Source organism: Dendrobates tinctorius, unplaced genomic scaffold (genome assembly GCF_039654945.1).
Source record: "Dendrobates tinctorius isolate UK_male_01 unplaced genomic scaffold, ASM3965494v1 ptg000011l, whole genome shotgun sequence".
Classification (NCBI taxonomy): domain Eukaryota; kingdom Metazoa; phylum Chordata; class Amphibia; order Anura; family Dendrobatidae; genus Dendrobates; species Dendrobates tinctorius.
This window is the reverse complement of record NW_027361679.1, coordinates 127,625,001-127,651,505: the sequence shown is the minus strand read 5'-3', so window position 1 is coordinate 127,651,505 and position 26,505 is coordinate 127,625,001. Positions and strand designations below refer to the sequence as shown.

General features: G+C 43.8%; 1 protein-coding gene across 3 annotated transcripts in view; it reads right to left on the bottom strand.

Annotated features, from left to right (window-relative positions):
* The window catches only part of LOC141050849 (guanine nucleotide-binding protein subunit alpha-15-like), a 157,911-nt gene that overhangs the window by 121,071 nt on the left and 10,335 nt on the right, over positions 1 to 26,505 (bottom strand). The window contains exon 2 of one of the 3 annotated variants that reach the window (XM_073547529.1): positions 1,347 to 2,088. The exons of the other annotated variants lie outside the window; for them this stretch is intronic. Within the exon in view, the coding sequence (XP_073403630.1) occupies positions 1,347 to 1,491 (145 nt within the window). The 5' untranslated portion in view covers positions 1,492 to 2,088. The remainder of the gene's footprint in view (positions 1 to 1,346; positions 2,089 to 26,505) is intronic. 3 annotated transcript variants of the gene reach the window in all.

Genomic DNA, 26,505 nt, shown 5'->3' with positions numbered 1-26,505 from the left:
ATATTATATTCATCAGTTGGGGATGAAAAGCGATAGTGCGCACGCACCGGTGAACTATGTCCCGGAACACAGTGAAATACTTCCGGGATATAGTTCACCGGTGCATGCGCACTAATGCTTTTTGGCTTTGCCCACAGATGGGCAAAGCATATTGCACGTGCGCGAGTCCAGATTGCAATGCGCACGAGCGTAATATTGAGGCCAAGTACGGAAATTCCCTGAAATATTGCGGACAGCGGCCAAGGAGGGATGGAGGAAAAGACACGAACCATCACCCATTGGACCGGACCCAAGTCATTTAAATACCGCACCAAAGTGAGGTGACAGATTCCCTTTAAAAGTTTTTTATGTTATTAGTGCATGAGCATGTAAAAAATATTTTTAGAATAAATTTAATTTTAAACACACAAGTGTAATATTGTTACTCTGGAACACCACCTGGAGGTTGTTCCAGAATCATGGTCCTTTTGGACCAGCTACTAGAGGGAAGCACCTCCGAAAAAGCTTTTTCCACTATAGAAATTAAGGTGTCATCTTGATGTCACAGAATTGCTGAAGCCTGTGATTGCCTGCAAAGGGTAGGTGACTTGAACAGCACATCAACGGATGATTCTTTGATGACATGCTTTTACAATGACCTGACCACTGCAGACAATCACTGGCTTCAGCTAAATGATGCAGTCCTTACTTTCAGAGTTTGCGCTGGCTACAAAGAGGCCATTGATGAATCAGTGCTAGTTACAGGATGTAAGCATGCCTCCATTTGTTATTTAATCTTTTGAATGTGCAATCTATAATTATCAGCTTATTTAAATGGGCCTTAAGATATTGTAGTCCAATGTGGTTCCAGAGATTGGTCAGATTGATGGGTTTTACATTCACAGCATTTAATAGAAAGGTGCAAACCCATTGACCTCTATTGAGTATGTGTACCATTCTGCATCATAGTTTAAACAATTTGTGGATGAGTCAAGACCTAGACCCCAATGATAAACATTACTGAACATGAGCTCTAACAAATAAAAAAAAAAAAAAAAGATTATTAACCCTTTAATGTAAGTGCTGAAGACAAACCACAATGTCCCCACCATGCTATTGGTGGTGGGAAACCCCACCCCCACAAAAATGGCAAGAGACAATATTAGCAACTTTACTTTGCTGGTGACCTACAGAATTACCAATGCCAATCAATCATCTACTAAGATCTGTAAGATTTTGTAAAGAGCTAATTCTAATTCATTCTTTGGCTACTGTGGAAATTTACTGCAAAAGACATAAACAATGTACCGTATATGTTCATTTGACAGTGCTAATGGCTATGAATTACCACCACCAGTGACTCTTACCCAAAAGCAGGAGTTTCAGCACGCTGTTGTCCTCTTTTTTGTGTATTTTAAGCATTCTGTTAATCTCTCTGTTGATAGCCAATGACATTTTATCTTCCTCGGTTATCCTAGGAGGACAGAAGCACCAGATGCACCACCACGGCATTTCAGTAATATCACTTGTAGACTTCTATAGCAGAGTTCCACGTCAAAACGTAGTCAGCCTCATCACATCCAATTTTAGCAATCAGGGTAAAGTTAATTGTCTGATATCTCAATTTCAACCTCAAGATGTCAAGTTTTCTTTGATTGGTCTGCATTAACAAGCCGTTTCTGGCATATTTCAAGTCCGAAGAGGGTATTGCCTGATCTACCTTCTCTCTATTAATGAGATAGAGAATAAATCCTGTGTTTCAAATACTCAATATATAAGCAGGTTGCAAGGATGAATCCACAGATGATGTTTTCATAGAAAGGTTCAGAGACTTAAGTAAGAAAGGATGGTTGCATAGTTCAGGAAAGGTACAGTCACTGTTTACCCAGTAGTCCACTTATACCTATTCTTCTGGTCCGCTGGCCGCCTACATGAGAGATACTCTAAGTATTTCAGAGACTGTGGCCAGACTCAAGTGGAGACTTGATAAGGAAACAAGTTTTTCGAGCTGACAATTCTCGACCGCACCTGTGCTATGTATTCCTCCTCTTCACGTATGACAGCCAAACAGGTTATGAGCACAAATCTTCCTCCCTCCTTGCTGGTAGGCTGAGGATATAATTACCAATAGAGTGAAAAAGAATAGTGGAGAAGATTTAGGAGTTTACGCCTCCAACACACGTGAAACTGATGACAATACACAGTATAATTCTGTTGCTCGTTTCGCTTAAGCAGGTGTTGCATTCAACACAAAACATGTCTGACTTAAAAGGAATGTGTCATCAGAAGATGACTTATTGTTTAAATCAGGTTATTGTGTTAAATGTATTAAAAAAAATCCATCTCACAATCTTTATTACAAATTTTAAAAATATAAGAGTCTTACAATTTTCACACTGGTCACTGCAATTTGTCTAGACTCTAACTTCCTGCTGTTTGCAGGAAATTTTTTTGTACATTAGCCTTAAGTCCCCGTCTCACATAGCGAGGTTGCTAGCGAGATCGCTGAAGCGTCAACGATTTTGTAACGCAACAGCGATCTCGCTACATGTGACACGCAGCGGCGACCCCCCCCGCTTTATATCGCTGATCGTGCTCCAATGTCCTAGGCTATTTTTTCGTCATCGGCATCCTGCTGGCCAGCGCGCATCGCTATGTTTGACGCCGACGAGCGACCTCGTCAGCGATGCAGAACTCAGGGACGCAGGCGGGAATTGTCTGAAAAGCTGCTGTGTGACAAGGTACCAACGACTGGCGAGGTTGTTGCATAGATCGCCGGATCGTTGCTGCATCACTGAAGAGATCTGCCTGTTTGGCAGCTTACTAGCGACCATTTAGCGACGCACCAGCAATACTTACCAGGTCGTATTGTTGTCGGGATCGCTGGTGCGTCGCTAAGCGAAACAAAACCCTTAATGAATAGACTCTGACCCTATATTTTGGATCAGAGGCATAGCTAGGGATTCAACTTGGGGGGGGGGGGGGGGCGAAAGATGTGAGTGGGCAGATGACCGCACTGTGATTGCAAATAAATCTATATACAAAAACGAATACTGATATTACTTTATGGGGACTATATAGTGGCACAGTTATAGATGGTGACTAACAGCTGATGCTCCTTCTTATGGAGTCGTTCACTTTTCCCATCTTTTCCATCTGACCCAGACCAACATGACAACTTTTCCAGCTAGGACTCATCTGCAGAGATTACAACAACAACGACTTCTCACTCTCACACTTCTTGCACCGTTCATATCTATCCATAACCTGCACAAACTCCTCATTCTGCTGATACCGCAATACTGAGCTGCAGCTGCCATACGTGTCCTACAGCTCCTGCTGTGTGGTACAATAACGGCTCCTCTTACTGCCTCACATAATACTGCCACCACTACGCTCCTTACATAGTAATAATGCCACCACTGTGCTCCTTACATAGTAATAAAGCCACCACTACGCTCCTTACATAGTAATAATGCCACCACTGTGCTCCTTACATAGTAATAAAGCCACCACTACGCTCCTTACATAGTAATAAAGCCACCACTACGCTCCTTACATAGTAATAATGCCACCACTGTGCTCCTTACATAGTAATAATGCCTCCTTTGTGCTCTCTAGTTAGTAAAATTTCCCCCTACAAAATATTAATGCCCTGTGCTAGTGCCCTCCACATTTTGTCCCTAAAAAGTAATAATATCCCATATGCAACTTTGATGGTCACAAAACTGAGTGCTCCTATAACAATAATGCTTAAGTGCCCACTTAACATTTAATAATGTCCCCTGAGTCCCCCCAGTACAGTAAAAATGGCCCCAGTACCACAGATTCGAGCAGGCGATCATGTGATGACTCTTTCGGCTTCTCTCAATTCTCTTCTATTGAGAAAAACCGAACCTTTCTAGTCGACACATGAACATAGCAAATGTGGGGTCCATGACCACCCGATAACGCCAGTGATATTAAGGGCTCATGCAGCAGGCGCTCCCTGTCATGATTTGGCAGTCTGCAGTCACAATAAATAAGTAATAAATAATAAAGTGCTTATTATTATAGCACCAATCCAGCGGGGGGGGGGGTTCTCACCGCTGGAGTGGTACATTAAGTGCAAGTCCTCTGCCCTCGGTCATTTTCTTATCCTCAGGCGTATTTACTGGTTTTTGGCACCGCTCCAGTCCCACGACTCAAACTTGTGAGCGCAGCTTCTGAATGACAAGAAGTTAGAAGCTACGTCACAAGTGCTCACTGTAAGTGTATGAGAGCTTGAAGAGGCGAGAACGAGGCCAGAAAGAGGTTCACACAGACTTCCATTGATTATAGACCTCTGCACTGCTCCATGAAACACTGGAGCAGCAGACAGGTCACAAACTGCAGGAGATGGAGTCGAGCGGAGGCAAAAACAGATGAAAACGCAAGAAGGTAGAGGTCTTGGATTTTAAGGGGCTACTCCAGCGGTGAAATAAAAAAAAATGCTGGAGTGGTGATTTAAAGGGAATCTGTCACAGTCCGGGACGTGTATGACCTATTAATATGGGCATACAGGTGATAGAAATGTCTGCCTCATATTTATGGTCTTGTTGCTGAGAAATGCTATATTCTTTCCTTATGCTGATGATTTCCTTCCAGGCTCCGGGGCGGGCAGTGTTGTAAGAAATCCCTGCCTCCTGTCTTCACTCAAATACTACCCCCTCCCATGTATGTCAGTTATGGCGCCGGAATCCTGAGCCTGCGCACTGTGAGTTACCACAATCTGAACGGCTTCATCCCTTCTATGGGCGCTGCATTCATTGATCTTCTGCGCAGGCGAGTCACTGTGACTTCTGGTGCTCTCCCCACTTCCTCCCTGCATAGTCTTCGCTAGGAACCATGTGTACATGGTGATGACTATGCAGGGAGGAAGTGGGGAGAGCACCTTATCGGTGCGCACACCAGGGATCACTGGATCGGAAATCGCCAGTGCCTGCGCAGAAGATCACTGAATGCAGTGCCCACAGAAGGGAGGATAAGGTATGTATTCCTGAGGGAGTGCAGGGCTCAGGCTTACAGGGCCATAACTGACGTGTATGGGAGGGGGGTAAGTATTACAGTGAAGACAGGGGTCAGGGATTTCTTACAGCACCGCACACCCCGGATCCTGTAAAAAATCATTAACATAAAGACACAATATAATATTTCTCAGCAACAAGACCATTAATATGAGGCAGACAGGTAAGACTAGTGTAACATCACCTGTATGCCCATATTAATAGGTCATACACCACGTTCCGGGGGGTGACAGATTCCCTTTAAATGTAATGCAGCTCATGGTTACTATATGGAGGCTTGTTATACTCGAAAAAGACCCAGCTGGTAAGCATCAAACACCTCCGACCTGCCCATCTCCAGCCCCCCAGACAGCAACTATTACATGTAATAGAAGTGCATATAATCTCCTAACAAAACAGTATAATAATCATTCCCCCCAGTACCATGTCACCCCTCACCCACTTCAGCCCCCACAATACTCCCATTCTCTCACATTCACCCCCCAGTGCCCTTTTGCCCCTCACACACCTCAGCCCTCACAACACCCCAATCATCTCACATTCACCCCCCAGTGCCTTGTTGCCCCTCACCTACCACAGCCCTCACAGTACCCCTATCCTCTTACATTCACCCCCTGTGCCCTCCACCGACAATACCCCCAATCTCTCACATTCCGTCGTCAGTGCCCTGTCCCCCTCCTCCACTTGAGCCCCCACAACACCCCAATTCTCTCAAATTTACCCCCAGTGCCCTTTCCCCGCTCCCCCACTTCAGCCCCCACAATACCCTCATCCTCTCACATTCACCCCCCAGTGTCCTTCCCCCCACTTCAGCCCCCACAATACCCCCAGTACTCTGTCCCACCTCCCCCACAATATCCCTATCCTCTCACATTCATCCCCCCATTGACCATGACATGCCACTTACCAAGTTTGTAGGCAGTGAGGCAGGACCAGGAAGTGTCTGAGAGAAATGCAAGGTGGGCACTAGGACCCAGTGTGCCTGAGCCAATCTGAGCGTACACCAAACTGCAACCCAGAAGAAGCTCCTCAGGACAGTAAAGCCTGCACATTACACTACAGGAGGGAGACTGCAGCTGGCCACTGTGATACCAGTGTGCAGATTCTCCATCAGGCAGGGGAGCTGGCATTTTCCTGCTCTCCTCCTGTGCTGTGTTCTGTGACTCTCGGTGGGCCCCTTCATGTGACGGGGCCCAGGCAATGGCCCCCTCTGCCCCCCCTGTAGCTATGCTACTGTTTTGGACTGATGTATCTAATAAGTGTGTGTTATCAGCTCTTTATAGAGGTTCAATCTGTCATTGTAACCCTGCCTCTGATGATGAACAGTCTACTGAAAATGCTTTCTATAAGGATTAGAAGTATGAGTCTAAAAAAGGACAAGTGGCCAGGGTGAAAATTATAAGATGACTAATTTTTTTTAATAAAGATCGTTCTATAAAAAGAAAAATAACCCTATTTTTTATTTTTATTTTTAACTCTTTAACCCCGATCGTGGTTTGCACGTTAATGACCAGGCCAATTTTTACAATTCTGACCAGTGTCACTTTATGTGGTTATAACTCTGGAACGCATGAACGGATCCCGGTGATCCTGAGATTATTTTTTCGTGACAAATTGTACTTCATGATAGTGGTAAAATTTCTTCTGTATGACTTGCATTTATTTGTGAAAAAAAAAGGAAATTTGGCGAAAATTTGGAAAATTTCACAATTTTCCAACTTTGGATTTTCATGCCCTTAAATCAGAGTTATGTCACACAAAATAGTTAATAAGCAACATTTCTCACATAGCAAATTTGCTTTCATATACTCAGGTCTCCTCTTGTGACTAGGACATATGCACATTTGTATTGTGGCACTATTGCACTTTAGTTCATGACTTACGTGTTCATGTTCACATTGAATTTATTGCATCCTGACAGGATTTCCTGCTTATAGTCATTTTTTTCATTACATGATGGCTGTTCTTATTTAATTACTATTCTGTAATAGGGGTGGTGCTGCATTTTGGTTTATCAACTTATATCTTTGGTTCTTTCCTGCTTTTTTAATGTATTTTATAAATAAGGACGGAGTCACACACAACTTATAAAAATACGGTCCGTTTTTTACGGACGAAAAACGCAGAAATGTTCCCTGAACAGTGATCCGTATGTCATCTGTTGGCAATGCGAGAACGCGATTTTTGCGCATGTAAGCATCTGTGTGACATCCTTGTAAAATGGACATTTAGCGGTTTTGAGGCCTAAAAATAACTTAATTCATAATCAGCAACCCCAATTATTGCCTCTACAACAGGTGGCAGCCTCCAATCTGGACATTTTCTTGCCGTGCTTGTGTTGGGGTTTTCAGTGGTACCATGTTTATTTATATCTATCTTTTTGATCGAGTTTTATTCCACATTTTGTTCGGCGGTATGATGATAAAGCATTGTTTTTTGCCTTTTTTTATTTTTTTATGGTGTTCACTAAGGGGATAACTAGCAGGACAGTTTTATAGGTCAGGCTGTTGCGAACTCAGTGATACCAAATATGTGTACTTTTTGTGTTTTTATTTTTTTTTCCATTCAAATATTTATTTATAGATACAATATCTTGATTTGTGTTATTTTTTATTTTTTTTTAAATATTTTTACAATTATTTAAAAAAAAAAATTACTTTTTTTTAACTTTTTTTTTTTAGTCCCACTATAGGACAATCATTTTTTGCAGGCTGATTGTTTCTACAGCATAGGGATGCAGCTGCGCATGATAAGCAAGTTTCCTAGTTCTGGTAACCCGGATGTCGTCATGACGACATCTGGTCACCATGGCAACGATCGGAACTCCACGTCATGCCACGGGGTCTCAGATCCAAAGGCAGAGGGGCTGTCAGCCCTGTGCCGGCTCCCGGAATGCTGCAATCTCATTCAGTCGCAGCATTTTGAGGGTTAAAGTGCCGGGAGTGGTGTATAACCACTCCTGGCACTTAGTGCTGGGTGTCAGCTGTCATTCCTTTTAAGATCAATTTTACAAAATTTTCTTATCTGATTTCTTAACTTATCTTACAATTTTTTTTTTACAAATGGTAGAAACGTTCAATGGCAGGCTATGTACCATCGTAAAATTATTACTAAACATGACAGTTTTGTGTCTATGGCTCCTATGCAATTTATATTTCTCTATGGAAAGAGACTACAAACAAAAGGTGTGTAGTCTGATTCTTCAGTTAGGGCTCATACTCACTGGAAAGAAAATCGGACGAGTGCAATCCGATTAAAAATCGGATTGCACTCTGACCAATGTTAGTCAATGGGTGACATCTCACTTGCGATTTTTTTCCCATCCGAAATCAGACTGAGAAAAAAATTGCAGCATGCTGCGATTTGCGTCAATGCAAGTCAATGGGTGCGATTAAAAAAACGGACCAAAAATGGACCATCCGTTTTCCATCCGTTTTAAACGGATACATTACCATTCTGTGACATAGAACACTGTAAATGACTGTAGAAAAATAGTTGCTGTGAAAAAAAACCGGATTGCATACGGATGGAAAGATTAAAAATCGCATAGAAATCGCATGACACTCGTATAGCACTCCTCCCTTTTTTACAGTCCAGAAATCGGACATTTTTTTAATCGCAAATGGGTATGAGCCCTTAGACTTACTTCCCTTATGTCCCTGTCTTCTTGATTGTATAATATTGCATGCTATTCTATTTCCTTTTAAACTTTAACAGTTTAATCTGAAATAAGTAACATGCTATTCTGTTGTGTTTTCTAAGGGCTCATACTCACTTGCGAGAGAGTCGCACGATTCTCGTGTGAGTCTCTCGCATGAAAACCTGGCACTGCCGCCGGCACTCGGACCAGAGCGTGCGACTACCTGTATTTCTATGCAGCCGCACGCTCTGGTCCGAGTGCCGGCGGCAGTGCCGGGTTTTCATGAGAGAGACTCACACAAGAATTGTGCAACTCTCTCGCAAGTGAGTATGAGCCCTTAGGCAGATTTTTTCCACCTTGCAGACATCCACATAGAAATTTTCAGTTCTATGTGGATAGGGCAATCCTCACACTATTAAAATGCATAGGCTGCAGAATGTCTTTGCATTTGACGTGGAATTCAGCATTATGCCTGGGCTGCAAAGTTAGAGTTAGGCCGGGATCACACACAGCGAGATACGTCGAGTCTCGCAGGTTAAAACCAAGCTCTGGCGCCGGCACTCCGGAGCAGAGCGTGCAGCCGCACAGCAATACATGGAGCTGCACGCTCCGCTCCGAAGTGCCGGTGCCAGAGCTTGGTTTTAACCTGCGAGACTCGGCCGTTTCTCGCTGTAGTGTGACTCCGGCCTTAGGGCTCATTCCCACTTGTGATGAAATCAGATTAATGCAATCCAATAAAAAAACAGATTGCATTCGGACCAATGTTATTCTATCATTGTGTGTTCATCTGCGTTTTGCGGCTTGGATCGGATCACAATCGGACTGGAAAAAAGTCGCAGCATGCTGTGATTGTAATCGGAAATCGGATTGCATCCCACAATAGAAGTCAATGGATGCGAGGAAAAAAAATCACACAGCACTCGGACCATGCGAGTGCTGTCCAATTTTTACACACCAATCACATTTGAAAAGCCGGCAATTCATGTGTAGTGTACAGTAAAATCACACTGACAGGTTAGAATAGAATAGAAAGAATAGATATATACACATACAATACATAGATATATAGATGTCAGTGACACACACACATATATATATATATATATATATATATATATATATATATATATAAGTATATAGATTACATAAGTAGAAGAAAAGCTGGCAATTCAGCAGCCGCGTACAGTAATATCCAACGTGACAGGTTAGAATAGAATAGATATATACACATAGAATAGGTAGGTATATAGATGTTAGTGACGTATACATACACATATATATATGTATATATATATATATATATATATATATATATATATATATATATAATATATAGAAAAAAAGCTGGCAATTCAGCAGCCGCGTAGTGTAAAATCACTACAGGATAGAAGAGATAGATATAGAATATGTAGATATATACGAGGATGTCAGTGACAAATACAATTAGTACAGTGCTGTGCAAATTGGGACAAAGCATTTTTTTAAGTAAAATTGTAAGTTGGTTACCAGTCAGTGATTCAAATCAGTTTTAACTGCTTTGAACTGGTGCCTGTTCAAAGCAGTTAAAACTGGTTTGAATCACTGACTGGTAACCAACTTACAATTTTACTTAAAAAAATGCTTTGTCCCAATTAATTTGCACAGCACTGTATATTTATTTAATAAAAGATTATTTCTCTGGAAAAAAAATGGTGAAATAGTGTGGACTCCCGCACAATTTTCTTAACCCCTTCACTACCACTACGTGGTTTGCACGTTAACTCCCGGGCCAATTTTTACAATTCTGACCACTGTCCCTTTATGAGGTAATAACTCTGAAACGCTTCATTGGATCCCGGTGATTCTGACATTGTTTTCTCGTGACATATTGTACTTCATGTAAGTGGTAAAATTTCATTCATATAACTTGCGTTTATTTGTGAAAAAAACGGAAATTTGGTGAAAATTTTGAAAATTTCGCAATTTTCCAACTTTGAATTTTTATGCCCTTAAATCACAGAGATACGGCACACAAAAAAACTTAATAAATAACATTTCCCACATATTTACTTTACATCAGCACAATTTTGGAACCAAAATTTTTTTTTGTTAGGAAGTTATAAGGGTTAAGAGTTGACCAGTGACTTCTCATTTTTACAACACCATTTTATTTTTACGACCACATCACATTTGAAGCCACTTTGAGGGGTCTATACGATAGAAAATACCCAAAAGTGACACCATTCTAAAAACTGTAACCCTCAAGGTGCTCAAAACCACATTCAAGAAGTTTATTAAACCTTCAGGTGCTTCACAGGAATTTTTTGAATATTTAAAAAAAAAAAAAAGAACATTTAACTTTTTTTCACAAAAAAAATATTTCAGGTTCAATTTTTTTTATTTTACCAAGGGTAAAAGGAGAAATTGGACTGGAAAAGTTATTGTGCAATTTGTCCTGAGTACGCTGATACCTGATATGTTGGGGGAACCACTGTTTTGGCGCGTGGCAGAGCTCAGAAGGGAAGGAGCGCCGTTTGACTTTTTCAATGCAAAATTGGCTGGAATTCTGATCGGATGCCATGTCACGTTTGGAGAGTCCCTGATGTACCTAAACAGTGGAAACCCCCCACAAGTGACCCCATTTTGGAAACTAGACCCCCCAAAGGAACTTATCTAGATATGTGGTGTGAACTTTGAACCCACAAGGGCTTCACAGAAGTTTATAACGTACAGCGGTACAATTAAAAAATCATATTTTTTCCACAAAAATGATCTTTTCACCCCCAATTTTTATTTTCCCAAGGGTAACAGGACCCTAAAAGTTGTGCAATTTGTCCTGAGTACACTGATACCCCATATGTGGGTGTAAACGACTATTTGGGCGCATGGCAGAGCTCGGAAGGGAAGCAGCACCATTTGACTTTTTTGGCTGGAATTGAGATTGGACACCATGTCTTATTTGGAAAGCCCCTGATGTACCAAAACAGTGGAAACCCCCCACAAGTGACACCATTTTGGAAACTAGACCCCCCAAGGAACTTATCTAGATGTTTGGTGAGAACTTTGAACCCCCAAAGGCTTCACAGAAGTTTATAACGTACAGCCATACAATTACAAAATCATATTTTTCCACAAAAATGATCTTTTCACCCTCAATTCTTATTTTTCCAAGGGTAACAGGACCCTAAAAGTTATTGTGCAATTTGTCCTGAGTACGCTGATACCCCACATGTGGGGGTAAACCACTATTTGTGTGCATGGCAGAGCTCGGAAGGGAAGCAGCGCCATTTGACTTTTTTGGCTGGAATTGAGATCGGACACCATGTCGTGTTTAGAAAGCCCCTGATGTACCTAAACAGTGGAATCTCCCCACAAGTGACACCATTTTGGAAACTAGACCCCTTAAGGAAGTTATCTAGATGTGTGGTGAGCACTTTGAACTCCCACAGTGCTTCACAGAAGTTTATAACGCCCGGGCGTGAAAATAAAAAAAATCGTATTTTATCCACCAACATGATCATTTAGTCCCCTTTTTTATTTTCCCAAGGGTACCAGGAGAAAATGGACCCTATAAGTTGTTGTCCAATTTGTCCTGAGTACACTGATACCCCATATGTGGGAGAAAACTACTGTATGGGCACACGTCGGTACTCGGAAGAGAAGTAGTGACGTTTTGGAATGCAGACTTTGATGGAATGGTCTGCGGGTGTCATGTTGCCTTCGGAGAGCCCCTAATGTACCTAAACAGTGGAAACCCCCCACAAATGACCCCATTTTGGAAACTAGACCCCCTCAGGAACTTATCTAGATGTGTGGTGGACACTTTGAACCCCAAGGGTTTCACAGATGTTTATAACGCCCGGGCTTGAAAATAGAAAAATCATATTTTTTTCCCACAAAAATGATATTTTTGCCCCAGTTTTTTATTTTCCTAAGGGCAACAGGAGAAATAGGACCCCAAAAGTTGTTTTGCAATTTGTCCTGAGTAGGCTGATACCCCATATGTGAGGGTAAAACACTGTTTGGGCGCATGGCAGAGCTTGGAAGGGAAGGAGCGCCGTTTGACTTTTTCAACACAGAATTGGCTGGAATTGAGATCAGACGCCATGTTGCGTTTGGAGAGCACCTGATGTGCCCAAACAGTGGAAACCCCCCAATTCTAACTCCAACCCTAACCCCAACACACCCCTAACCCTAATCTCAGCCCTAACCCTAGCCCTAACGGGAAAATGGAAATAAATACATTTTTTAAATTTTATTATTTTTCTCTAACTAAGGGGGTAATAACGGGGGGTTTGATTTACTATTTGTGGCGGTTTTTATGTTTGGCAGCTGTCACACGCTAAAAGACGCTTTTTATTGTAAAAATAGTTTTTGCATCACTACATATTGAGAGCTATAATTTTTCCGTATTTTGACCCACTGAGTCATGTGAGGTCTTATTTTTTGCGGGACGAGTTGATGCTTTTATTGGTATCATGTTCGGGCACGTGTCATTTTTTGATCGCTTTTTATTCCGATTTTTGGGACGCAGAATGAACAAAAACCAGCGCTTCATGAATTTCTTTTGGGGGGTGCGTTTACACCGTTCCTCTTTACACCTTTTTGCATCGCTTTATTCTGTGAGCTATAACTTTTTTATTTTTTCTCTGATGATGCTGTGTGTTGGCTCGTTTTTTGCGGGACAAGATGACGTTTTCATCGGTACCATGGATATTTATATGCGTCTTTTTGATCACGCGTTATTGCACTTTTTGTTCGGCAGTATAATAATAAATCATTTATTTTTTGCTTCGTTTTTTATTTTTAATTTTTAAGGTTCGCTAAAGGGGTTAACTAATGGGACAGTTTTATAGGGCAGGTCGGTACGGACGCCGCAATACCAAATATGTGTACTTTTATTGTTTGTTTTTTTATTATTTCACAAAAATGAATTTATTAGGGAATTTTTTTTTTTTTAATGTATTTAGCGATTTTTTTTAAAATTATTTTCACACTTTTTTTTTTTTTTTAACTTTATTACATTGTCCCGGGGGGACATCACTGTCCTGTGACAGATCGCTGATCTGTCACATCACAGATCACTGTGACAGATCAGCGATCTGTCACAGGCACTGCTGCAGACTTCCTCATGCCTGCGCTTTGCAGGCACTGAGGAAGTCAGCTCCCTTCAGGCCCCCGAAGGTCCCCGTCGCCATCTTGGATCCGGGGACCTGTAGGGAAAGAGACCCCCGCAGCAGCGCTGCACATTGCGCTGCGGTGGGGGGCTCAGGGAAGCATGGAGGGAGCCCCCTCCCTGCCGATGCTTCCCTTTAACCCCCAGTACACCGCGATCGTGTTTGATCGCGGTGTGCAAGGGGTTAACGTGTCGACACATTGTGCCGGGTGTCAGCTGTGATAATCAGCTGACACCCGGCTGCGATCAGAGGCACTCACCACGTGGGCGCCGCTGATCGCGCTAGACGTAATATTCCGTCCATGGTACTTAGGTCCCAGGTCACATGGACGGAATATTACGTCCAATGAAGGAAAGGGGTTAACCAGCAGATGGAAAGCTGGCGGCTGGGGGCCGATGTTTATAGCCTGAGAAGGGAGCAATACCCATGGAGCTTCCCAGGCTAGTGATATCAGCTTACAACTGTATACTTAGCCTTTATTGGCTATTAAAATGGGGGACCCTAAAAAAAGACGTAAGGTCCCCCTATAATTAACAACCAGCAAACGCTATGCAGACAGCTATGGGCTGATATAAATAGCACTTAGCCTCACTCTTCCCACTTGCCCCTGTAGCGGTGGCAAGTGGGGTGATAGTTGGGGGAATTGCTGTCATCTTTGTATTGTATTGATGGGAAATTTACCCACGGCACTCACATTGATGCCACATAGGTGAAGTGAGTTCACTGGCTGTAAACTCGCAGGACCTGTCTGATGGCACCGCGAGCAGCGAGCAGGAGAACTTTCTCATGCTCGCGGTGCGCTCAGACAGGGAATAGCAGTTCACAGGCATACGCTGAGCACTCATTCGTCCCCTATAAGGGGCGAATGAGTGAGAAGGCAAACACTCAGTAATGCCTAAACTGAGCGTCTGCAAGTGAACATCGCCATCTGCGGATCAAATATGATAAGAAAGGAGAAGGTAAAGAGAACATTAGTAGGAACTGAAGAGCGAAGTAAACATCCTTTGAGGGAAGAGATTTTAGGAGCTGTCAGGTGACAGCTATGGCACAGTTGAAAATTATAAAAGACCCTAGAAAGGGAGGAGTTGGGAGGAGGAGTTGGAAGTCTGCACCTGGGACTCTAGACACTCATATGAGCAGCAGAGTTGGCTTATAGCCACCATTACGAGAGACCAGACCCAAGTAACGGAACTGAAGGACCAGACCTGAGTGAAGACTTGAAACACCAGACTGAGTAAAGGAACCAAGAGATGATACCCAACTGAAGACCTGAGACATACCAGAGCCGGGAGAGCTGAGCTGAGTGAGCAGAGCAGAGGTACGTCTGTGAAAGACGTTGCTTCCATTGTAGATGTATGGTACAAAGTGGGGACTGGGGCCACCCTTCAAGGGAAAGAAAGCGGCCAGTGTGACGAGTGTGTCGAGTGTCTCACTTATCTGGGAGTTGTGGCCTAGCAGGTAGTATTGTTGACCCTCACTAGGGCCTGTGTGACTTTTTGTGTTGAAAGGAGAGTGACAATGGTGACAGGCACAGTAGTAATAGTGATGCCCTTTTGGGTAGGTTATTAAGACTAAGACCTCACTGACGATAACGGCTGTTTAATTGTAATAATAGAACAATAGTGCGTAAATAGCATTGTGTCAATCTACTGTTTATCCAAATTGCTGTATACTCCTTGTAACACAACTTTCTTCATTTTCACAGTTTGCAATAATCCTTGATTTTGTGCTGAAGGCACCCTTTTAATTGTGTTAATCGAATAGTTGTTTATCTAAGTACCACTGACTCCTCATTTTCTGTGCTGCTGCATCCGCATACCTGTTAACACTTGGCGTACTCAGAAGGATGCAACAATCAAGTGCAGAAATGGCAGATTATTTGGTAGCATAGCTCCTAAGGGGAGGTCAGCCTCCCCCTAAGAGCTATGCTCAACAACTTACCAAAATGTATGGGTGACAAGTGACAACTTACTGATGTGAGATTAGGTTGAATATCTAAAGAGAATGTCACAAATGCACCCTATGACACCTGTGTTACAGGCAGAGATTTCTGACTTTGGATGGAGAGGCCCAACAGAAGGTCATGTTCAGGCAGCCATGAGACTGGGCTACTGTAGATAAGGTGATCAAGACATGCACAGTGATGTGACGAATTTAGGTAATCTGTGCATTTGCCTCTTCCTTCGGTTTCAGAGAGAGGGAGACCCAATGTGTGAACGCTCTACAGGAAGTAATGGCTCACATCACTGAGAAAACTGAAGATAAATATAGGATACTAGGTCCCCTGGATTTAATATTAAGAGACTAGCTGGTTGTGGCCTAAGAGATATCTACCTGAGGCAGGCCCTGAAAGAACATCTGCACTATAATCCCAACATGAGCTTCCTCAAGGTCAGGACAGAAGCCAGAGTCCAAGAACAAGAGTCTCCGAGTCTCCGACCATGGAAGGGATGGTCCGAAGCCATGAAGTAACTGCCTCCGGGCGCCTAATGCCGAACCAAAATGGGCCCGTGAATTACGGCAGGCAATGCGGGAAATCGGGGGAGAGCTAAGGCGCACAAGAAAACCCCTGCCGCTATCTTGGAACCAAATTCTGTACCCCAGTATGAAGAGTGACTAGAAAGGGGGAATCTCCCTTTTCTGAGATCAGCGATATAGACCTAGGTGGTAACCAGACGAGCGCAGAATCGAATGATTGACTTGTGGAGGAATGTGACACATGTCGAGAAATTGCCACACCTGAGGCAGCCATCAACAGGGGGTCCCGTTAAACTGCCATATTGTCAGGAAGCATCCTGCAGAGCTAGGTCTCACTGAGAGAGGGAATGAAGGCTCCAAGACATCGTTTCTGAGGATCCCACTACATGGGCCGTGCTGAACAGACAGAAGATTCGCTGTCTAGTGGATTCGCCACTATCACCAGGTATAATTTATATTCTGACAGCCTTTTGTTTAGCCTACTAATACTGTTCCCTGCATGCACTCTGCAGCACTTTGGCATCTTGGCACTTTACTTAAAAATCATCTCAGGGCTTGTAGGTTTGCTACATTATGGCATTTAACACTTTAGCAGTTTGTGAATTTCTTATTGCTGCTTACTCATTTTGTGTTCCAGTCTCATTCCACTGTTTTAAACCCACATGGGAATTATATTTTGTGTATAATTAGAGTTTTTTTTGTTTCTGGTTCTTGATTTGGCTGTATATACTTACCTGGTTCACTTGATTGTATTTTATAGTCGCTTGGAGTACACTCTGCCTTGTTTTGCATATGTATGTTTCTTTGGTGTACTTTTAACAATTTTGACAAATTATTTACATTTTATTTTTTTTGTCTAGCACTTCCTCTTTCTTTGGGTATATACTAATGGATATGAAGTCCCAAGTGACCACAATGCCAGAAATATATTCACGCCTACGCTTCCCAAACATCGCACGATCAAGACGAGGCCCAACCATTTGACTAATGGCTGCCAATCAGTTACACATTCCAGTGGAGGTACGTGTCTGCAGACAGAACTTAAGAAAGAAGTGGATCATGATGGTGAAAGGCCTCATCAGGGTTGGCCCTATCGTGACATTGGAGAGGAATGTCCTGAAGGAAGTAAGACAATTGTTAGTGGACAGCTGGCGTGGAAGTGATTAGATGCATGCAATCAGGCACCGCCCTAGAAGAATATGCTAACAATTCATCTGGGTAGGTCAAATCCAGAGGTCGCCAGGCATCTTCCAGGCCCTAGGAAAAGTGGAGATACCAACTACTATCGCCCGGACTTTGTCATGTTGTCAGAAGGTGCTCACTATGCCAGTTCAGGCCCGGACATCCTTGAAGGGAGTGTAAATGCAGGTTGAGCCGCAGGGAACAGGAGTAGTGATGCTGGGGCTGCTGGTAGCCCGCACTGTGATGACAGTGCACCAGGAACGTGTGCTGGTGAGATGCCTTAATTTTAGTGGAGCAAGCTTACAGCTAGCTGCCAAGAAGGATGTGACACGAGTATATATGATATAGGAAAGAAATCACAAGATTGGAAGCTGTGGACTTGACCCCTGTGGATGGTCATCTGTGGACATTACCATTGTCCATAGACTGGAAGAAAGAGAGAGACGGACATGATATTCTGGAACAGATGGAAGTAGATCTATCTGAATTTTCCTCCTGGCAAGTGGGGCAGCTGGGAGACCTGTTGGGGCGGGGGCGATATCAGGAAGTGTTCCCCCTGTACGACAACGACTTTGGATGCATAGAGGCTATTCAGATGACTTGCTGCTTGGCCTGCACTCTCCTTGCCACGGCTTGTGATGGGAGAAGGTGTAGGTGTAGGGTTAAGTTGGGATGAATGGAGCGCTTGTACGTGGTCCTCGCTGTCACACTCCATACACTTGATTGTAACCTTACAGTCCTTAGCAAGGTTTTCGGTAGAAGCACAACATCTGATGCACACTCCAAACTTCTTTAGAAGCTCCTTGCATTCTTGGAGTGGTTTCTTTCTGAAGCCAATACATTTCTTCAGCGGATGTGGCTTCCTGTGGATCGGACACTGACGGTTTGGATTCTCGACTCTTTAACCCTTGTCGTCCTTGTCAGGAACTGGTATTGGTGTGGGAAGAATGTCACTCTTTTTTACCGATACAGGGCCTCTACGTTTTCTGTCAATTTGACGAGGGCTCTCATACAGGGCCTCTAAGTTTTCTGTCAATTTGACGAGGGCTCTCATATTAGGAGTGGGTGAAGCTGGGCCGGTGGGTTCTCCACAGGTGAAGCTTGGGTCAGCCTTACGCACTGCAATGTCTTTGATGAACTCGTAGAAGTAGGAGAACTGAGGAAAGGACACCTGATGTTCCTTTTTGTACCTTGTCCCTAGCGTAGTCCACATTTCTTGCATGTTATATGGCAGCTTGGTGACTATGGGTTTCACCCCACGTGCGGTGTCCAGGTATCTGAGGCCAGGTAGATATGTGTCTGCCCTGGCCAGCTGGAGTTCAAACAACAGGTCGCTGAGTTCCTGGAATTTTGAAGCGTCCTTGCCAGATATTTTAGGGAAATCTTGTAATTGTTTGAGCAGTGCGTCTTCTATAGCTTCAGGACTGACGAAACCTTTCTCTAGTCTAGAAGAGAAAAAAAAGGGTAATCAACTTACCTGTCTGTAGTTAAATCCCCCATCCTGCCAATGCCCAGCACAGATTGTGGTGAGCATCCACATCAAATAGGAAAAGGGAAAAAAAAACCTGTGATCCAGCTCAGGACAAAGGCAGCTGCAGCTTTACAAAATTTTATTGGACAACCTGAAAATATATATGTGCTTTAAAAAAATATGTGCATAGCAAACACAGAGCACACTGTTGTGAGTTCATTTTCCCCTTCACTACTGAGGCCCGAGGAACTCCCTCTTCTGGTGAAGAAAGGTAGTGAGCCTGATTGTCAAACACCTGGGGCTGATGATGATGATTGGCTGAGTGGAGTTAATAACTGAATATAAGGCTGCCGACGCCCTTCTGGCCTGCGGGTGATTTCTCTGTGGACTTCTAGGAAACCAGTCTGATTCCTGCTCATCTAAAGCTAAGATTTCTGCTTTGCCTTTTTGCATTAGTGTTTTGTTTTCCTTGCTTTTCTGGATTCTGCCATTCCCTGCTGGGGTGAGCTGAATCTCCTTTTGCCTGTTGCTCTGCCTTCAGAATATTCCTGAGTACTGACATAGCTTTTTTGAAGCCTAGCGTCTTCAGGGCTTTTTTTACTGTCAGTTTGTTGGCTCTTATTTTCATAGGGTTTTTCACGGATTGCAGACAGCAGCCTTCCTGTCCTTTCCTGTCTAAGCTAGCGTGGGCCCCATCTTTGCTCAGTCTTTCTGTCTGTGTTTTGTTCTTTCTTCTTGCTTCACCGTCATTATATGTGGGGGGCTGCCTTTTACTTTGGGGTCTGCTCTGGGGCAGTTTAGATTTCCCTTTCTGTCTTTAGGCTATGTAGTCCTCCGGCTGTGATCGAGGGGCCTAGGGCATCGTAGGAGCCCTCCACGGCTACTGCTAGTTGTGTTGATAGGTTCAGGGGTCTGCAATCCGATAGCTGCCAACTTCTCTGGTTTTCTGGACTTAGCTAGCATTTCTATTTTTGCCTCCTACGGTGACTCAATCATAACAGCACACCAGTAGGAACGATCTACGTGTTTCAACTAAACAGTCTTACTCATGATCATGAGTAAGACTGTTTAGTTGAAACGCGTAGATCGTTCCTACTGGTGTGTTCGGTGTTTGCTATGCAAATATTTTTTTAAAGCACATATATAGATTTTCAAGTTGTCCAATAAAATTTTGCAAGGCTGCAGCCGCCTTTGTCCTGAGCTGGATCACAGTTTTTTTTTTTTTCCTCTTTCTCTAGTCTGTCCCATGTGACCATGAGACCAGCCGCTGGATCACTGATGTAAATGGATCTGAGTCTCTTGATTTGCTTGGTGGATCGTAGTCCCAGCCACTTGATCATCAGGTCCAACTCTTCAGCAGCAGTAATTCCGAGGTCACTAGTTGCAGTTTTAAAGGCACACTTCCATCCTCTGTAGTTTTTGGGTTGGTTGTCGAACCTTATGAGACCGGTGTTGGTGAGTTCTCGGCGAATCATGTACCTCGCAAAATTGAGCATGTCTGTTCTTACTGACTTTGGGATAACACTTGCTGGCTGAGTAGTGCTGTTCACTTTGGTTGTAGTGTCTTGGTTCAGAAACATGGGAAGATATGGAATGGCATAAGAATTTAACCCAGCAACCGGTTTGGTGTATACAGTCTCTGTCATATTTGGGGCTGGAGCCATGCAGTTGTCAAAGTTATAATGACTTGCCGTTATGTTAGGTTGCATGTAGACGTCAGCTGGAGTTTGCTGAGGTGCAGTGTTTGGCTGCGTGTTAGAGTGTGAATGAGATTCAGGTTTGGGAATTGGTTGTGCATTGGACTGACTTTGAAAGCTGGGAGCTGCAGGCGGATCAGAATCTTGGTGTCTTGGAGAAGTGTCAGAACTGACAGGAACATTAGTGGTGGTCGGTGGTTGGTTGTTTTGGCTTAGTACATAGTCTCTTGTGCGCTTAAGGGGGTCTTCTGTATCAATCTCACATGAGCTGATACTGTCCTCTTGAATTCCACTTAGAACTTGTTCAAAGGCCTTTAACCTTGCCATGGTTGTGGCATGTTTGCACTCCTTTTCTAGTACTTCTATTTTCGCCTTCTTACGTGCAAATTCAGCTTCCATGTCTGTCTTCTTACGTGCAGATTCGGCTTCCATCTCTGCCTTCTTGCGTGCAGATACAGCTTCCATCTCTGTCTTCTTTTGGGCAAAGACAGCTTCCACCTTTGTAGTTTCCACTTCAGCATGCGCTTTTATAAGCTGTTCACTGAGGGTAGAGAATTTTGATGCACTTGATCTGGATGAGTGTGTTGAGTACTTAACGGACCTAGATTTGTAAGATGACACTTGTGACATCTACGCGATTTTTGCTTCTATTTTATTCACGATGTCGCTCACAGTGCAGTCTCATTCAGAATTTAGTTGTTGAAAGCTCTGAAGTTCCTTTAGAAACTCTAGCATGTTTAGTCTCACCAAGATGGAGGTATATTTCTCGCAAGTGTCCTTGAAAGACTGGTATGCTGAGTACAATAGTTCCAGGGCTCCCTCTGGTGGTAACTTATGAGCACGAGGCATAGGTAAGACAGTCACTTGATTCTGCACTCTTTCTCATAGGCAAGATACACTGGAAAGTAATTCACATTTGGCGGTTTCTAGATTGTCTTTGACCTTCCATGTAGGTTTAGTCAAGCATTTGGATCTTTCACTGAAGGCTGCATGAGATCTTGTGTCTTTTTCTCACTGTGGTAAATCAGGCAGAGAATTAGAAATTCTTCATGTCTTTTCCATAATATACAGGAATGCCAAGGGTGGAGGCTATTCTGCTCCTAACTTCAGAGGGGCTCACATACAATGTTGCAATTTATAAGCTGCACAGATCAGTGTCTGCAGACTCTATGTAAGCTGCTGTGTCTTCACAATTAGCTTAATAGATGTTCTGTTCTCTGGATTGTAAGCTGTATACTATTCTTGGTGGCAGGCTACTCTTTCCACTAGTCTGACTCTTCAAGGCAGTATGAGTCTCTAAATCCTTAGCCATCAATCCCGTAGATAACTGTATGATTGTTGTACTCACATGCCAGGCGTCCTCAGATAGTGCTGTGGCGCCCCTGAGGCTCAGTCGCCACAGAGGTACTGCACCTTCTCCTAAGGTGTGGTGCCCCACCATCCAGGTAAGTTGGAGGCTCCTGACCACGCTCCAAAACTCGCACCCTACACAATAGAGTAGTTCAGCAAAACCACATTGCGGCTCCTTGCTTAGAGAGAAGCAGAGCACCTTTGGTGGTTCCCTGCTTGGAACACTAGACGTGCTGGGAGGTGGGTGGAGTTGAGAATACATAAAAGAGCGGGATGGTTTAGGATTACAGGTCAGTCAGTCGGTGAGTCTGAGAGAGGAAGCCACTTAGAGAGGAGTGGGGATCCCTGGAAGAGGGATGGAGGAAGGAGTGCTGCAGCTGCCTCAGTGATCTGAGCCAGCTGGCACGGGAAAGGAAAGAAGGAGAAAGACCTTGAACTGAAGCCTGAGCTTCCATAGGAGGGAAAGACAAGTACAGAACGTAGGAGTAAAAGGGAACACAGAGGACGTGGGTTAGAGGAAGAAGCCTGTCTAGAAGTTCTAAGCGCAAGGCCGGGGCCCGGTCCCCGAGTTTATATGGACACTAATGGTTCTGCAGCAGACACCGGTGGAGTAGTGGGCTGTAAATGCACTACTCCCATATAAGACTTGGGGCACAACAGCAACACGGATAGAAAGCCGGGACTCAGGAGTAGATAGTCTCCGAAGCAGGCTACAGCTGTCTGCCGTACAAGTAGAGTTCTTGGGAACTTCTGTCAGGAGCAACTCCAGTGTAACTTAGTACTAGGAGATCTTCACACTTAAAGGCGCTATAGAGGAGACGTTCAGGAAAAGGCACATAAGTTGGCGGAGTGTGGAAGGGAGCATTCCATCTTGCCTGGAGGTTGACTGAGTCCCTGACCCGGAGGACACGGCACAGAAGCGGGCCCTACAGACTGTGAGTAAAGTTTTGGAACTACATGCCCTGGTGTCCTCCATTCCTTCCTGCGTCCGTCCGCCTGGCACTGCTCTATCCCCTGCGCCAAACACTACACCATCTAAGTGTCTCTTCACCTATCCTGCCCTGGGACAACAGCCCTGCCTGTGGAGGACTATAACATCATTGCTGCACCACACCATCAGTCCCAGCGGATCTGCATGCAGCGTCGGCTTAACACCTCCCTTGCCGAGCACCACAGGTGGCGTCACGAACTATTCATCTAACTACATTCCACCATTCACATCTTCCTATTACTTGGGCGCCCAGGGCCACGGACCGGGTCACCGCTGCTGTGACACGTCCCACTGATACCGGCCCGGTACCGAGTACCCCACAGCCCTGGGAGGGCAACCCAGTGCCAACTCAGCCAGCAGTGACTTATAATAAGAGTCCAGGAGAAACAGAGTTGATATTCTCTGAAATCTTGTATTAAGTACAATGCAGCAGGTGGAAAGAGTAATCCCAAACACGGAAGTATACATGTGCATCCAAAGATGGCTACAGCAAACTGATAATGAAGAAGGGAGGAGCAAGGGCTAACATCATCAACTACAGGAGAGAAGAAGGGATAAACTTCAGAGGGCAGAGCTTCTCCCTAACATCAAAATGAAATGCATAACATAGTAAAAGATTCATGGGACACAACACTCCTTGTAACATTACTTGCTTCATTTTCACCATTTGCATATCATCTAATATTGTGCTTAAGGAACCCTTTTAATTGTGTTAATTGAATAAATAGTTGTTGGTTTAAGTACTATTGTCTCCTCATTTTCTGCATTGTTTCATCCGCATACCTGTTAACATTGCAACATAAGGCTGGGTGCACATGATCCGAAGTGGCAGCGCTTTGAATGCTGCGCATATTCGCTGCAACCAAAGTGCTGCCGTCTATTGAACACAGGTGAATCTGCATGTGTTCACTTAACCATGCGGATTCCCCGCGTTCAACACATTCTATGGGTGAAATTTCTCTTGCAGAGATGCAGCTGGACGCTGCACAAGTACGCAGCATTTGCTGATCATCTGCACATACAGTGGCCACAATGATTCCACTACATCAATCAATAATAGCTGCAAAAAATTGAAAGGGTACACCTACTAATTAAAATGGGGCATTCTAAAATGATCTGTGTTAGCAAGAAACACTTTAAACATTGCACAGCTAAAAAATATTCTTACGGTTAATGTCAGTCACTGGTGTGAAGTTCTAATTAAAAGGAATCTGTAGGCAGGTTTTTCCCATGTAATCTCAGGACAGCCTGATGTAGGGACTGAAACACTGAACAGAGCGATGTGTCACTTATTATTCTGTATGTTGTTTATTACTAGGACATTTCATTGCTCTGATGACAGTTGACGCGAGCACTGGTTACCCCCTCCACTGATAAGCAGCTCACTGTCAATAGATAGTGTACACAGAGAGCCCGGTGTGGGTGAGGTTAGCTTTTGAGCTCTGCTATGTGCAACAACTAAAGGCCCCGTCACACTAAGCGACTTACCAGCGATCCCGACACCGATATGAAGGTGTCAGGATCGCTGGTAAGTCGCTATGTGATCGCTGGTGAGCTGTCACACAGACAGCTTCACCAGCGATCAGCACAGCGATGCCGAGCGCCCGGCATCGCTGGCCATCCCTGTAAAAAATAGAATTAAAATAAAAAATATTGTTATTCTCACCTTCCAACGTCCCACGCAGCATTCCTCTCTCCACGCTCCGGTCCCAGTAATCCTTTGCGAGAATGACTGCGAGAGTCACGGTCTCGCGGGAGCGCGAAGTCTCGCGGTCATTCATGCAAAGGATCACTGGGACCGGAGCGTGGAGAGAGGCAGGATGGCTGAACGCGACGTCGGAAGGTGAGAACTATATTTTTTATTTTTTTTATTATTTTTTACACCTGATCGCTGGTCTCCCGCCTGTCACACACAGCGATGCGTGCTGGCCAGCGGGAGACCAGCGACCAAAGAAATGTCCAGAGGTTTCTTCCAGCGATCAGCGATACCGGCAGGGGGGCCGCTCGCTGATCGCTGTCACACACAGCGATCTCGCTGGTGAGATCGCTGTTACGTCACAAAAGTTGTGACTCAGCAGTGATATCGCTAGCGAGATTGCTTAGTGAGACGGGGCCTTAAGACCTCTGATTATGTTACAGCTACTGCACCCAGTAAACTAAGTAATGCATCGTTGGAATGGGGGTCTCCTTTCCTATATACTTCGCTAGACACATAAATAAGGTACATGAGCATAAAAGCAAAATCCTAAAATTCATGGGAAATGAACGAGTTAAGAACTCACTGAGAGGTGGTCCCTGGGATCAGCATATCTTACTGAGGGAAAGCAAGTGGATATTTTCATTTATATACAACCTCACTGATGAGGTGAAATGAATAGTTAAATTACACTTGGTTTCTCGGATGGATAGTGTTGCTCTCGGGGTTAATCATGCTCTAAAACATTTCTCCCACCTATATGCACTTCAGTAATCTTTGTGGGTGAATTTTGATTAATTTTTTGATTTTTGTGTCACAGATGCTTTAAATGATTAGTACTAGTATTTCACCCCCATCCCTTTCCTCACAACCTTTATACTGTATGGGACCTCTTGACTGGTTTCTTGAAACATTTTTTTTGAAACCCCCCTCTTCTTGAAGTAATGAATATGGTAGACTGTTCGCTCAGATGAGCCATTGGATCTAGTTCATCGCTGAATAATATGAATAAATTTGCTTTTTATTTCAATTTTGCCTTTGTCTCCCTGTTCATGTAAGGGGATGGTGTTTATAACATCATTTTATACCTGCCAGAGATAATTTTTTTTACCATTTTGAACCTGAGTGATTCTATTTAGTCCTTCATTTGACAGTATATGCATTTATGGTATGTGGGCCATGATTGTATAGACAATGAGCTATTATCCGTGACTAAGAGACATTATTTCTCAGGTGACTACAATGTATGATGTGTAAAAAACCTGGTGTAAGTATCCGGTAGCCTGGTATACCGCTCTGGCAAAAATTAAGAGACCACTGCAAAATTTGTCTGATTTTTCTCTTTATAGGTATATTTGAGTAAAATGTAATTTGCTCTTGTATTCTATAAACTACTGACAACATGTGTTAGGGGCTGGTGGAACACACCAAATAATAAGAAGATGATAGTAAGGTACGTTCGCAGCACAGGGTCCACCGTGCAGAGATGCTAACTGCTGCTCGGTAATGGCGGACACAAAATGGCGGTATCGCACTGGACACGTGTGGGTGAAACGCCACCCAGTGTGTAATAGCAATGGGCTCTGTTGCTTCACTGAGCCACGGAACCACAGAACACAGATGCCGTACCTTGTTGACTGTCACATGGCACAGCTGAATCAGCGCTAGTGTACAGTCACAAGACTCTGCCCCAAGGACACAGGTAAGAACCTCTCTAGACCCACTTAGGCTACTTTCACACTTGCGTTTCTTTGCGTTGCACACCGTGTGCAGTGCAAACGCACATAAAAAACACATCATGCATTTTTTTGCGCTTTTTT